A 15,416-nucleotide genomic window follows, 5' to 3' on the forward strand; every position below is an offset into this window, starting at 1 on the left:
AGGATTGAATGCTCACAAGTGTTCTTAGAAGGGATTGGGTCATCACGACTGAGAAAAGATTGGCAGGTATCAGACCTATGCAAATATGGTCTCGATCCACATCTTCTCCTTGAAAAAATCATCATCCTGTTTCCTGCGTGTACCATCCGTCGTATAAAGAGAAAGGCTTCACGTTCAACGAGCATATTTAGTACGAGCAATCAATTACAAAGTAACGCTTTTGGTCTGCGAAACTGTTTATCGGATGGGATTCTCAGAACATCTTTTTAATGTTACGAACTCAAGACGAACCAAGTGAGGTAGGAGTGTTCCCTTTAAGATGTTCACACCCCGGTCCCCGCTTCAAAGCAATCTATCATGTGTACAAAAAATCTTATGTTTCTCTAGCTCGTTATGTGGTCATCAAATCGAAGCATAATCAATATCGCGATCGCAATCGTAGATAATTTCGATCGTATGGGAAACATAATACCTGAGGTGATGGCTTATGTTATGGCATGGGCCCGTGGGCAGTAAAGGATTAATTTGACTCGGCAACAGATGCCTTTTCAAAACATTTGAAAAAGAGGACTGGTTTCGAATCACATCGTAAATAAAAAAGCAAGTCTTGTGATTAAAAGAGAAATAAAGTTTGCATCGTAATTTTGACCCCAAAGACGCGTTGTAAATGGTAGTCGATTTCAGTGCAAGTCACGCAATTTACGATGTTTCAGGTTTTAAACTGTAGACAATACTTAAGTTGCTTATGGTCATTTATCCACAAGCATGTTTTTAAAAGACACATTATAGTGGCTAAGCCCTTTTTTGTCCGTTCATTTGAGTGTGCGCAGAGATTTTTTTCCATGTTTCACACATAACAGAGCTTATGTAGATACTGGCGACTAGATGCAACAGAGGCTGTAACACTTTCACACATGAAGAACAATCCTGACCTTTTTCAAAATTATAAACTTCGTGGAATTCTCTAACGCACATTCTTAATTACGCTCATTAAAAAGGGAAAAAAAAAAGACTTGCTGTCACAGAAACTGTGTATCGTACCGTGGTGTATCGTTTCGGGGCAAAAGACTTAGAACTTTGCTTTCAGCTGCAGGCAGAAGAAAGCATGGTAAAATTTCCGCACAGCCCCATCCTACATTATGCATTCAGTTCTTGGATTAAGAAAACAATTACAAAAACAATACATTGCCATTGGGAAAACAGATTTGTTTTAAAAAGTACGGGGCTGTGCGGAAATTTCACCGAAAGCATTAGCTTGAAAAAGCTTGAAAACAAAGATCATCGCGTTACAGTGTGAATGTTTATTCAAACATGACGAGCTTTGCGTCGGAATTAATTTTATGCAAATTAGCTGGCTGCACATTCAATGTTCAGCCAGCTAATTTGCATAAGTAATTCAAGCCAAGGTTCGACGCCTCTTAGTGGCATGAGGTGTTCACTGAACATTCCAGGACATCCGATAATCGCCACAGAAAGGTTAATGAAGCTCCCCTCGAATGAAATGGAAAAAACCGCAACTTCTGATGATTACATTTCTAATAATTTTCAAGATACAACTCTACTTTGTTCGCTCACTTTCCAGAAACAAGAGTCCAGAGAAATGCTTTATACAAACTTAACGGGTCTAATTCGAAAAAACCTTTGAGGCAGTACGCTAAGCTTATTTTCTCTGTAGAGACGGTAAATGTCTTAAAAAAGACAACAGTAAATCATTAACACAAGGTTCACAAATATTCCTGACCAAATGTTACAGAAACATATAACAGGAACACTTAAAAACACGTAAAATGAAGAAACTAAAAAATAGCCAAAAAAGCGGCACCGGTAAAGCCGATTTCGCCTCCATGATCGAACACCTGAGCCTATTTAAGGTTAACTCCAGCAAACCCTTCTTTACACAGAACTTTTAAAGTCCAGAAACTGTGTTGATTAGATAATCCTCCCTGTTTGGTCTACAAGCTTCGGCGCAATGCAACTATTCTTATAATGACCTTTTATGTGCGAAGGTGTTGGAACGGCATTTTTAGCTTTTCCGAAGACATCACTCCTGCCAAAACGACTATAACAGGGGAGAAGCTGGTCTAAAACACCGTTATTGCATTTAAGGTCATTGTGAACAAATTCACTGGTATGAAAATCGTCTTACGCGTCTGCCGTGTAGGGAGGGTAAAGAAGAGGTTAAAAATAACACTCAGATATACACTACCCAAGAGGGTATAGAACAGATTAAATATAACCCTCAGGTATATACTAGCCAAGAGGGTTTAGAAGAGATTAAAAGTGAATGGGTAAATTTCTTAAGAAACAGTGGTACTGCTGCTGGGGGAGTATAAAAAAGTACTGAATTTGCTTTTATCCACTGAGTTGATAACGTAAATTGGCCGTCACTGAAAAGGGTTTCTAAGCTAACGTTTCCGAGCGATCGAGGAATTGTGGGTTGTGTGTGCGTTTACATGCAGAAGATGGAGCTACGCTATTGGTGGGAACATGGTAACAAGAAAAACAAGAATAAATTAGTTGAATGAAAAGCATTCGTTGATACCGTGGGCAGTTAAGGGTGCCGATTTGAAAGAAAAATTTTTGTTCCAGAGTTTTGCGACTTTCTGAACTGCCTAGATGTAAGGAAAAGGCCGCAGAATGCCATGTGCTGCTTAGAATGATTAGAGAGATTAAAGTGTCCAGCAACTAGTTTGGATGCGTCCATCCTCCTTTTCATTGAAGAATTTCCTAAAAAATTTTCCTATCATGAACATGTATTACTATATTTTTAAGTCCCTTCGGGCGGCTGGTATGGTACAGTTGGCAGTTATAAGACAATGATGCATGATCTGTTTCATTTCATTTATATCTACTTGCGAATGCAACTTACGATAAATTTACGTAAATGACACTATACAGTAGCAATCATACTCTGTATTTTCTAGAAAAGAATCTTGCATGACCACAGGAACAAATTGAAAAGCTAAGAAAAACCCTTAACTTTCCTTTTTCTGTGATAGATTTTCCCTTTGCTGCTATTTTGCTGAGGGGCCTTCAAAGGATACTCAACCCAGCGACTATGTCTACCTTTACGGCTGAGCAACTCAACTTTTTCAAATTCAGTGCCATCATTGTTGACGAATTTCCAAATGCTTTGCGACACGCATTTGTTAACATGTGGGACACTTTACATGGCCATACTCCAGGTTGCAAACCGTGGGACGATTCCCCCGATGTTCGAGGGATGTTCCTCAGTAAAGAAGGTGGGATGACCAAGGTTCCAACTGATCTATCTTTTAAAAAGTGGGACTGCACAGCTCTTCTGCAGGCCACCCTGTTTGCGAAAAGCTTTTCGAGGGTATACTGCGATGGAATCGCTCGTAATTTGAGTGATAAGTATGTAAAACCCCGTGGGATTTCTGGCGGATCCTTTCATCCATCTGTTCAAAGCCCATACGGAGACGATGCAGAAACATTTGCGTTAGCACTAGATCAACTCCGCTTGCTACGCAATACCCTCTTCCACTCGACTGGTACGGGAACTATTGATAAAACAACATTTGATCATTATATTCAGTTAGCCAAAGAAGCCTTCGAAGCAATCAGTTATGACGTTTCTCAGCTGGACTTTATCGGCACCCTGGCAGAGGAAGACTTTCCTACCTCTAAGGTGGAACAACTGGAGGAGGATTTAAAGAAAATGCGGGATACCTCCACTAAGCTTGAAGAAATTGAGAATACCCTTAAAGATATCAAACAAACTCTACAAAGAGAACGAGACTCAACAGGTTAGCTTCAGTCAGAGATGACACTTGTAGAAATCTGTGGATTCCATGCTCAGTTAATAATTATTGTTTAATTTGCCTTGAACGCTGTGGCAAAAGGTACTATAGAGACCAATCTCTAAAATTCTTTTAGGCACATTGCCCATCCGTTCATGATGAGCAGTAGTCAAGTTATTGGACCTTTTCTTCCCCTCTACACCTTCAGGCCAGCTCCCAGACTTTTGAACAGTTTGATTTTCGTCATGGAGTTTAGTGAAGCCAATTTGTTTTGGCCATAAGCCAAACCAGTTGATGACATTAAATGACACCCATCGCTGCTCCATATATTGAAAGGGACTTAGATTTCGCTGTTGTGGTCCGGCTTGTGTCGTATGTTTCAATAGGCGAGGTTATCGGATCAGATATCAACTTTTTATGGCCGGATAGTAGCTGTTTAGGCACTAGTACACATTGTTGCCTTGAAGACATTAAACTTTGCTAGTTAGCCTCCTACAAATGGACCATACGAATTCATTTTCACTATCACTTTTCCTCGTCATGTCTTTCTTATCAGGTTCTGGGACTCCCATATCCTGTCTTCCAGATAAGAAACCGCTTTTCGTTGGTCGTGAACTGGAATGCGACGCCGTGTTAAATCCATTAGTTTCAGGAGACAGTCGGCTAGTCAACATTTGGGGTCCACCAGGATTTGGGAAAACGTCAGTGGCCATTGAGGTAGCACATCACTTGCGTGAGAGAAATACTCCTACGTACTTCATCTCTGTTCGTGGTGTGAAAAGCAGAGAGGAGATTGTCTCAAAGTTGCTAAGCATTTTCGCAGGCACCAATAAACAAGCAACACACTTTTCACCCTTCCACACAGTGATTCAATGCCTACGAGAGTTTCGAGATCCCTTTGTCGTGATTTTTGATAATGCTGACGATGTACTCGAATCAGGGAATGGGCCTCTGAGAGATGACATGCTCCAAGTAACACAAGAGATCCTGGAACAGTGCAATCTTGTTCGCCTTCTGTTCACTACGCGTGAGTCAATGGACTATCTGCACCATAGTGTTGCCATTGCCGTGGTAAAAGTGGAAGAGATGGATGAAGTTTCCTCTTCTGAATTAGTAAGACTCCTGTTACCAGATGTTCAAGATGATGACTGCAAGAGAGTGGTGAGGGCTTGCGGCCGGGTTCCTCTTGCCATGAAGCTGATGTGCGGCATCATCAAGGAAGAAAATTCTTCAGCCACGAAGCTGTGTAAGGAGCTAAGAATTATCCCAGTGGTCGCTGTCTTGGACGACGAACGTTTACCAAATGATTTACGGCTGAGGAATATAATTGACAAATCCTACGAAAGACTCACAATAGATGAAAGAAGGTCATTTGTTTCGTTGGCCGTTTTTCCAGGTTTCTTTGGAATAAAAGAGGCTACAAGCGTGCTACGTGCAAGAGACACTCGAGTTACGACTAGATTCCTAAAGTCACTTCAACATAAATCTCTTATTAATTACCACGATCATCGAGAGTCATTCTCTATTCACCCCCTCCTTCAATCCTTCATTGCTGAAAAGTGCTCAAAAGACGACGAAATCAGAAATGCGTTCAACGAAGCACAACTTCGTTTACATGAATACTACGTCTCCTGTTTCGCAGAAGCCAATGAACAGTTTCTTACGGGTAATTCTGTTGAAGCCTTTGCAGCTTTTAGAAGCCAGCAGGATGGCATTATGTCATCGCTAGCCCATGGTACACGAAGCGAAGCACTTTATCGACAAGTGATAGACTCTATTTCCAATGGAGAGCTATTCCTTTACTCTCTACTATGTCATGAAGAGTTTTTATTTCACGATCTTTACGACACAGCATTAAGAGAGGCGAAGAAACAGGGAAACTTGTGCGACGAATATGCGTTAAAAGCTGCGAAAGCATTTGGTCACTTGGGTTGGTTTTTCGCACGTAGTCAAGTCTGGGACGAGTCACCGCAACCCTGGACAGGGAAGATGTTATGCTATCGAAGTGTCTACCAACTTCTTTGTGGCAACCTCGACGAAGGTGTATCTTCTCTTGAGATTGCTGTTGATCTTTTAAGCAGCGGCAGGTGTGATGAGCAAATTCTCAAAATACTCGCCAACCATATTTTAGCAGTTTACTACACGACGAAAGAGGATGAGGAAAGAATAGCATATTTCGAAAACCTGTGCCGTGTCGAGAGCCTTAAGTCAGTGTCGTCGAGTCGAGCGATCCGCTACCTTTTTTCAATGATGAGCCACCCAGTAGAAGAAATAGACCAAAGCGCTGAGTTGTCTAGTGTCGCTGAGCAGGATGCAACTATGTTTGCATTAATAGCAAAATTGCTGCCGAGCTTGTACAAAGTTTTCGCTAATCCTGAAGTCCAGAGGAAAGCAACGCTGATGACCACCAGTTTACTAAAACAGTACGAGATATTGAAAAGGTTATTTGAGAATGGAGCTCTTCCTTTTCAAGTTTTGGAATCTTGTTGTGATGCTTTACGAATCATGAACTTTGCTAAGGAAGCGGCTCAAGGTTTCCAAGTTATTACTGACTACCTGGACAAAGAAAATAGAAATAGTAGAGACGCTGCTAGAAATTTCCATTTTCTTGGCTTGGCGCATGAGAAAGCGGAGAATAGGACAGCAGCACTTGATTGTTTTAAGAAGGCCTTAGAAATTAGAGTGCAACACTTAAGAGATGATTTTGATTGGAGTCACAGCAGTGATGACAATGTGGTCGGGGAAGCTTTTGATTCATTGCTTGGCTGTTTGGAAATCAGAGTGAAGATTTCAGAAGAACTCCAAAGCCCTAATACCTGCAGCTTAAATGACCTCAAGCACACGTGTGAATTTCTCGGAAGTATTTTGAAATCTTTAGAAAATGTATCCGTTGGGCTTAGCAAACTAGAATTAGCGAGAAATCTAGACTCACTCGGTCATTGTCAGGTTTTATTGAAGCACTTCCAAGGAGCAGCGGAATCCTATGACCTGGCTGTGCTCAAGAGAGAAGAAAAAGCCGAGGATCATGTTCAGACGGCTTTTAGTCTCATGAGACTAGGTTGTGTATTGTTCCAGTTAGGAAGGAATACCGAGGCCGAAAATGCTCTTCAACGCTCGTTAAATGTACGGACAAAGTTACGGTTGGACGATGATTTGGATACCGCTTCTGTTTATTACCAAATTGGAGAAAATTATCTCATTATGGAGAATTTCCCAAGGGCTAGAGATGCACATAGCCAGGGTTTGGAATTAAGGATGAAACACCTAGGCGAAGATGTCCTTACAGCAGCCAGTTTTGAACGAGTGGGGATTACATATTTGAAGATGAGTGATTACAAATCTGCCCTGCAGCCATTTCAGAATGCGCTTCAGATGAGAAAAAATCTTCTTGGGGACCACCTAGACACTGCGTCTAGTTACCATAACCTCTCCTTGACGTATTTGAAATCTGAAAATTGTTCAGAAGCCCTTACATTGTGCCAGCAAGCGCTGAGCATTCGACTTGGCTTGATACCTGGACACGAGGAGACCGCGACATCTTTCCATCTACAAGGATCAATCTATTGCCAAATGGGTGATCTGTTTATGGCTCGTGAAGAATTTTTGTCAGCTTTAAATCTGAGAAAGAATATTCTTGGCGCACATCGGGAAACTGCACTCACCTACCACTGCCTTGGTGAGGCTCAGTATAAAATGGGCGATTACAGCGAGGCACTAGACTCACTATTGGAGGCTCAAAAGTTTAGACGCGACCTTCTGGGTGATCATCCCGCCACTGCCACTACATTAGAGTTGCTTGCTCGCACGTACGAAGCATTGGGAGCAGAACACTTGGCGCATGATTCTCTACTAAGGGCGGGCGCAATGAGAGAGGAACTGAGCAGAATGACGCTCGACCCCTTAACGACTAATGAGGATACGTAAATTTGGTATTACTTTAACAACGCATATTGTTAACGTTCCTACATACAAAGGAGGCTTTTGCAGTTGCGCTCGTAGAAATGGCACATCATGCTTTTAGCTGTGCCCAGATATTTTGATATTATATATCTGCGGAAACTAGGCTTGGTTTCTCTGAATTTCCTGATTCTCAAGCAAAATGAAGCCAAAGCAGGGCAACTTAGGACAAAACAAGGACCAAACTCTTATCTAGTGACTGCAGGATTTTTTTAAAGTTATAATCCAACAATGTGTCGTCATAAATCTTACATATCGTCTTATTCTTCAAGATCAGCCTAAATCTCATCTCTTTTTGCCTATAAGATTCGTCGGAAGGTCAGTCTAAGGATGAGCCTGATAATGTTATATAAGCATTGATTAACAGCCTTACACTACATGTAGCTTGTAAAAAGTCCACGAGAGCTTCTTCCTGCACATCGTTGTAAGATGTGTTGATTATTGACAATTATTTCACGTATCTGTATTTGTATTTTAAATCATCTTACAGTCAACTCTCGTCTTGCGGACACCTCGTTATTACGGACAACCCACTACTGCTGACAACAGCCAGCCCTCTAGCGGAATGTACAAAGAAGTGGCTGAAATAAACTCCCGTTAGTACGGACTCTCGCTTTCAAGGTAATGCGGACACTTTCATGCTCTTTCCCTAGAGTTTTCCCTCTTTTTTCCTCCAAAAATCCTGACTGACAGAATATAAAGCGACATTACGATGAAGGAAAATAAAGAAACCATTCTTCAATTGGGTGCGAACATGAGAATTTCCTGCTTGCGGTCGGATCTTTTTCCGGTTCGTGAGACCACGTTAGAAACTTTATGTTTGTGTGGTTACAGTTCAAAATGACTAAAAATTACAAATTACCAAATTACAAATTATTTCATATGTTTAGATACAAAATAATTTATTTTTCTCTCGTACCCCTCTATTGCAGACTCTCGCTATAATGGACACTAAATTTCCCCCCGAGGGTGTCCGCAATAACGGGAGTCGACTGTATTTTTACATTATATTTACTTACTTAGTATTGCCGGTGATATTAAATTCTCTTACTTCATTTACTGTCCTATTTCGTGTTTCTTTTCATTCAATTTGATGGCCCATTCTAATTGCTGAAATTGACTGAATTTTGTTGTTTGTTGGAGAACTCAAATTTATCTAATCTGTGCTTCGGTACCTGTAGAAAGATACGAAGGTTCGCTCCTCTCGTAAGCCTGCGACGAACTTTCTAAAGGAATGACGTATTCATGGTCATCTTCTTTAGACTTTGTAAGCGGTGTATAAGCTTGGGAATTGTCGACTGATATGTTAGAAACGGGTGAATCGGTGAGATGCATATGCATATTTATGTAATCCGAGGTCTTTCTTTGATTGACCTACTCGTGTTCGTCCTCTTTAAGAGCTTGACGCTTGCATACATTCTTGAGTCTGAACACTATCGCCAAGCACCTGTGGTAGAGAAAATGAGAAAAAAAAATGTTTAGGATGTGTTGACTGGCACATTACCAGCAGACCACCGACCATTTTCCACTTTTTTTTTACCTTAAATAATGTATTCGCTATTTAAGTTAAATCGATGGACATTATTATTCACAATTGAAATCATACCCTCGGTATAACTATTCTCAAACATAAACGTACAATCGTCGTAGGTGGAAAAGACTTGACGTCTTCATTTTTCTCTTCTTGGGGATGTTCTTCTGTCTCCAGACTGCGATCGTCAATTGTTCCAGAAACTCAGAAACTTGCAACTGAGTGGTAACACCCACAGGAACTCGAGCCAAAGTTAATATCTCTTGAGGCTGGTCGCTAAGAGAGAAAAAAGAAAATTCAAGTTACACTCAGTGTCCACTTGTCTCCCTCACTTTTTAATCCCTTACATAGAAACTAAACTAACATCCCTTGAATCATCACATGACCTTAATTAAGGAAAACGAAGTACTAATAAGATAAAACGGTAAAAACGAGCGATAAAATCCGACATTTCGGAGTAGTCCTCAGCCATTGCCAAACATTGCAAGAACGTACACGGGACGATCCCTCAGGACCTACTGAAATGCTTCGAAGTTCTTAAGAAGTGCAGGAACAAATTTGACTGCTAATTGTACAAAATGCTTCATATAAGAACTTTAAAGCCAAACCTGAACGTGCAATCGGACTCCATTCGTGCGAAAGTATTTGTATAATCTTCACACCTATTATGTTAATTTTTCGCGCCGCATCGCTTAAATACTGTTATTTGCATGTTTTAAACTTTTACCTTGATAATGGAGTCATGACTACTCCGAAACGTCGGATTTTATCGTTCGTTTTTACCGTTTTATCTTTTAAGAAATCTCTTTTAATACGAAGTACTAATAGTGATCACAAAATTTTAGAAAAATCTAAAATCCAAGATTACCGGCAACTATTAGCTACACGAGGTAGAAGATAGCGTAAAGTTACTAAAAGAGCTTTCGTTATTCTTAAATACAAAAACAAGGAAGGAAAATTAACACTAATTTTTGAAATGGAGGTGGCTAGAGATATAGAGAATAATACATGAGCACGTGTAGATATGGAATTTCTCTTCGAGTCGAACACGAGAAGAGAAATTCCATATCTAAAAGCAACCATGTATTATTTTGTTTATCATATAAACACAATAGCCCCTTTACTGACAAGAAAAGCCGACTTCATTAATGAATGAAAATAAATAAATCGACAATCCCCAAATAAGAATCGTAGAGTGCTTTGGCGATAGCTCTTAAGATGGAAAAATGTGTTGAATACTGATTACAAAAACAACAATGGTCGTAATTTTCAATTTACAAAATTCTCATTTATCAACTTCTGATAACACAATAAACTCTTTGAGTTGACTTAAGCATCACGTAACTGGACTAAATACATCTCTGGTAAGAACAGATTTGATATTAAAGATAGTCTACTAAAAGCAATCACAGAACATATGCAGCGCAGCATGCTCTGGGACTTAAAAGAAATCCTTTAGAATTGTGTTGCATGGTAACTGTGTTTAATTTTTTTCTGACCAATACAATTAAAGTTAACAATATCTTCATTTCACATCTTAAATATTACATGTACAAATAAAGAATAAAAAGAAAAAAAACAATCGAATTTATCATGAGAATTTGTTAGGATTCACTTCTTGCTGCTTGTCATGTCATGCCCAATTACAATGGAAAACGTTTTTTTGCCACTGGTCACGACCAGACCGTGAAAGAAACAAAAAACCTATCAAAATAAAAGAGGCTCTCGTTTTAACATTCAGAAGTAACCTGGGGTTGTGCCATCCAACCACTGAACTTGCCTTAGTTGAAGGTAAAGTTGAACATTAAATACTTCCCGACATGGCCACACAGTAACATTGCGGTTTATCGATGATGATGGGCTGGAAATTTCTTTCTGTTCGTAGTCTTGCATGGTATCAAGTTCATCACCATTTTTACTAAAACTCACTTCCACTTTGGAAAACAATTTGATGCGACTCTGGTCTTTCACGTTACAATGAAATGTCGCTGAATTAAAAATCCTCTAGCTTAAGAAGTGGAATTTTATTTAAGGTTTAGGGGTTTCCATGACATTCTAGCCAATCCAACCCAGTCCATTATTTACAGTAAGATCTTCATTGGCCAATAGTCCATCCATAAGCATTCCTAACCCAGAGGATAGAATGAAGCCTGTAGTCAAACTATCATAGCTTGAATCAGTGAAGTGTTGTATCTCCCGTCTAGTGAGTTATCGTGGAGCATCTCATATGTGACAATTCCTACGGAACGAGTAGGAATGACATGCTAGTCTGCTGCTTAATAGTGCATGTAGCTATTCATCAGAGGTGCTAAATTCATTTCATTCCAATTTTTCCGTTTTTGTATCGCCGCTTTCGGAGCCATGTAAACATCAAGGTAGCATACAGATATATTTAGACGCTTAAAATGTTCGTCAATGCCTTTTGATTAATACCAGTATGTGATACAGTTTACTTATCATTTGATCATAATCTAGGAGACTCAGGTGCAAATATTCTGGTAAAAGGAAAGTAAAATGTCGGTTTCGGTTCGACTTTCGACGCGAAAGTTGACTTGATGGGAACTCGGGTCGAACCGAATGTAAAATGACGGTTTCGGTTCAACTTTCGACGCGAAAGTTGACTCGATGGGAATTCGGGTCGAACCGAAATCGTCCTTTATTTTCCTCTTCTCGACCATTTTCTCCAAGGTCTCTGAGGATGGTTACCTTGAGAAATGACTTGTTCAAAACATAGCAAAATGAAACTTCCAATGACGAGATGAATTTGAGACATCGTTAGGCTGATCATTCCAAGTCGCTCGGAAAAAACTCTAAACTAGGAGCTTAACAATGCCTAAAATAAAAAATCAGCTTCCGCTCTGCCCAACCCCTCTACGCAATGAAGGATTTCCGGCCACAGTTTCTTGATTCAGTTCCATATGGATCATCCAGAGAATCAATATTTCCTTAGGAGATAATTTCCTGAATTCCCCCCGATCCATCCCGCTGCTTAGTTCGTAGAATTTCTGCCAATTTTAATCCCATTTACTTTTTATTCTGCTATAATTATTTAATGTTCTATAAATTCACGTCATTGTTAACCCTTTCGCTGGCAAACATACGAATTCATCGTTCTGACCCCCTTAACACTACAAATCTTAAAGATCTCAAAGGACCCTTGGAACGTGCTGTTGGGATATCGTTAACATATATAGTTATGGGTTTTCAAGACACGTTTTATCGTTCAATGCCTGTTTTCCCGCATCCTATCCGTAATTTAAACTTGTATATAAACATTTTCCCAAATGGAAACATTCTTCATACTAACTGTTCATTTCGTCGAGGCCTCAGTGAAACCTCCGATAAAAGCAGAAGCAAAGGAATCAATTGTAGTCAAAGGATAATATTTAATCGCGATTAAAATATATCAAGGGCCCTCAACAATACGTTTTTAGGTATAAAGTAAGGAAACTTTGGTGGAATGTACTCTAACTTGACTAAATTAAGACATTTGTTGTTGAGAGTGAGGTGCAAGTCTGTTGGCGACGTCATCGAGGCACGGCCAATGTCACGGGGTTCAGAACAAAAACCCGAACCGCTTTCTAAGATCCTACAGTACTAAGATAAAACCACTAATTAGAAAACCTTGTGATTTACCAAGCCTTCTCGTGTTCTCCTAAAAACATCCTCATGATTATTAACTTTAAATTTTGCCTTTTCTTGATTGTCCATCTTTGGATGATTGCGGTATTTCGTCAGTTTATGATACGTTGCGTTTTTTGGGAGTGAAGTGAGGCAGGCCTTTGACTTTAAAAGCTAAATTAACTGCATTGCTAAAGAGTTCGACAACTTTTTTATCCAGTATTAGGAAATTTAGAAGGATACCTGTATAACGTTATTTATCACATAAACTGCGGTGTTGTACGGGGATTTCTGGCCCAGAGAAAAGCCGTAACAACACGCGTGAAAATATATCGTATTTTTTCACGTGTGTTGATATAGCCAATCAGCTGCTGACACTTCACTCACCTTTGGCGCCACTCGGTCAGGTTGATGAATGGCAAAGCGTTAACGATTCTCAATACAAGTTGTTTGTCGGAGCTTTCTCGAATTACGGCAGATAAAACACTAAAAAATCCGTTTCGCTGGCAGACAGTGAGGTTCAAACTTTTCTAGAAGGGAAAGAAAATCAATATACTAAAAGAAAAACCGAAAGTTACGTATGTCATACTTTGGTGTTAGCATTTCTCTCGGCTAAGAATGAAAATCGACAGCTGGAAGATTTGCCCAACGCTGATTTTGGCCGTTTACCTGAAAGACTTCTTCAATCGGTAAGGACAAAGTCAATAAATGAGAATTTTTTAAATTGAAAATTACGACCATTGTTGTTTTTGTAATCAGTACAGTATTCAACACATTTTTCCATCTTAAGAGTTATCGCCAACACACTCTACGATTCTTATTTGGGGATTGTCGATTTATTTATTTTCATTTATTAATGAAGTCGGCTTTCTTGTCAGTAAAGGGCTATTGTGTTTATATGATAAACAAAATAATACATGGTTGCTTGTAGATATGGAATTTCTCTTCTCGTGTTCAACTCGACATCTTACTCGTTCGCTGTGCTCACTCGTGAGCTATCGAGTTAAACACTCAAAGAGAAATTCCATGTCTACGCGCGTCCATGTATTATTCTCTATTTATGCCCTTTTATAGAAAGATTGTTAGGCGGCACTGATTTTTTTTCAAGGCATCGATTGAGCAACAAAACAACGACATACGTGTTTTTCTGAAAATATGTGTAGTAAATTATTTAGTTAGGGGGTTATGATTTCAGTCATTTGACTATATTAGGAATTTAGTTGAGATTTGGATTCTAAGTTCAAAGTTGTTTAGAGTAAGCTCAGTATTACGATGAGTTTCCTGATTGTGACTGTCTCGATTAACTTCCTTCAGTGGACGTGCGTAGTTTGTCCGCTGACCTTTCCTTGGACCCATACTAAAGTTTTTTTTTGCCAGCTGAAGTCAAAAAGCAATTATTTGATCGGAAGGATGAAGTTCGTCAATATCAATTTGTTTCATTCTTGTGAAAGTGTTTGGGATATTTTTTGACAATAAGTTTTAATCTTTTAAAGTCAGTTGGCCAGAATGTTCTGTCATGCCTATCGTTAATAAATATAGAAGCATGTGCTATGGAGGTCGTAGTCAATCGATCAGATTTAATTAGAGTCTACCAGAGTTTATAGGGGCAAGTAAGAACCGATCAGTAGTCCCAGCCATGCATAGTGGCTAAGAGAAGAGAAGTAATTTTTCTGTCAGTAAAATGGTAGCAGAGAACAGAGAAAAGGACACGTCAAAAGTCCTTGGTGCCAACATAAGCAGAAACTCATAAAACCTTCCGGTTTGTGGTCTATAAGCTTTATTCGATCGATATCCGCGCGGCCTTGTTGATAAGGGGGAGAAATGTGGGAAAGACACTGAAAGGTGATGAGTCATAACCCGGTTTCCAAGCGACTTGGCACAAGGAAGTAAGGTCTCCAGCAGTGTGCTAGCTTAAAAGCGAGCGGACTGTGAACCTCTCCTACTGGTCGTCAGTCAGCGTTCTTCGCAGTCGTTCTTTGAGATGTCACGCAAAGTACGCAGAGAACGGTTCTCAGTTCTCTGGACTTGTTCGATGTTTTCTTGTAGTGCAGGTCCCAAGAGGTGCAAGGTTATTTTAATTTGGATAATACAATGGCCAACACATTTTCTTTTCGGGTAATTTAGAATACTCTACATGACCAAGCCCAGATTTTATTACCAGATCTTGAAATTGATGCTATGTGCTAGGAACATTTTAACTCGGTCTTTACCGCGACATCTAAATACGGGGTCAGGACTTTAACCGCACAGTTATGAAGCCAGGTTTTTACTGTTAATACTTCATAGTTACCTTATGAAATTGCATAGAAGCACCTTCAAACTGGTTCAAAATTATCATTTATTTATTATACATTGTTAATGGTTTGCATCTGCCCCTAGACCTCACGCAACACTGCCTTGCTGACATGACAGGACGGAAAATGCGTGCACTGTAAGTACCTCCCGTTGTCCCATACAAAGCCTTAGAAAAGTTTTCTAAGGCTTTGTATGGGACAACGGGAGGTACTTACAGTGCACGCATTTTCCGTCCTGTCATGGCTCAACAC

General features: G+C 39.8%; 1 protein-coding gene across 1 annotated transcript; it reads left to right on the top strand.

Moving 5' to 3' along the window:
- The first annotated feature begins 41 nt into the window (after positions 1 to 41).
- Positions 42 to 8,773, top strand: LOC113683852 (uncharacterized). Its single transcript, XM_027201141.2, has 3 exons — positions 42 to 299; positions 3,000 to 3,767; positions 4,318 to 8,773. Exons 2-3 carry the CDS (start codon positions 3,059 to 3,061, stop codon positions 7,683 to 7,685), a joined length of 4,077 nt encoding a protein of 1,358 aa, XP_027056942.2. The 5' UTR covers positions 42 to 299; positions 3,000 to 3,058; the 3' UTR covers positions 7,686 to 8,773.
- The last annotated feature ends 6,643 nt before the right edge of the window (positions 8,774 to 15,416 follow it).

This window comes from Pocillopora damicornis, chromosome 13 (genome assembly GCF_964200805.1).
Source record: "Pocillopora damicornis chromosome 13, jaPocDami1.2, whole genome shotgun sequence".
NCBI classification, from domain to species: Eukaryota; Metazoa; Cnidaria; class Anthozoa; order Scleractinia; family Pocilloporidae; genus Pocillopora; species Pocillopora damicornis.

Coding starts and splice junctions, on each gene's coding strand:
- LOC113683852 (XM_027201141.2), top strand. CDS start 3,059: ATGTCTACCTTTACGGCTGAGCAACTCAACTTTTTCAAATTCAGTGCC. Junction 3,768..4,317: donor AAGAGAACGAGACTCAACAG/GTTAGCTTCAGT, acceptor CTTTCTTATCAG/GTTCTGGGACTCCCATATCC.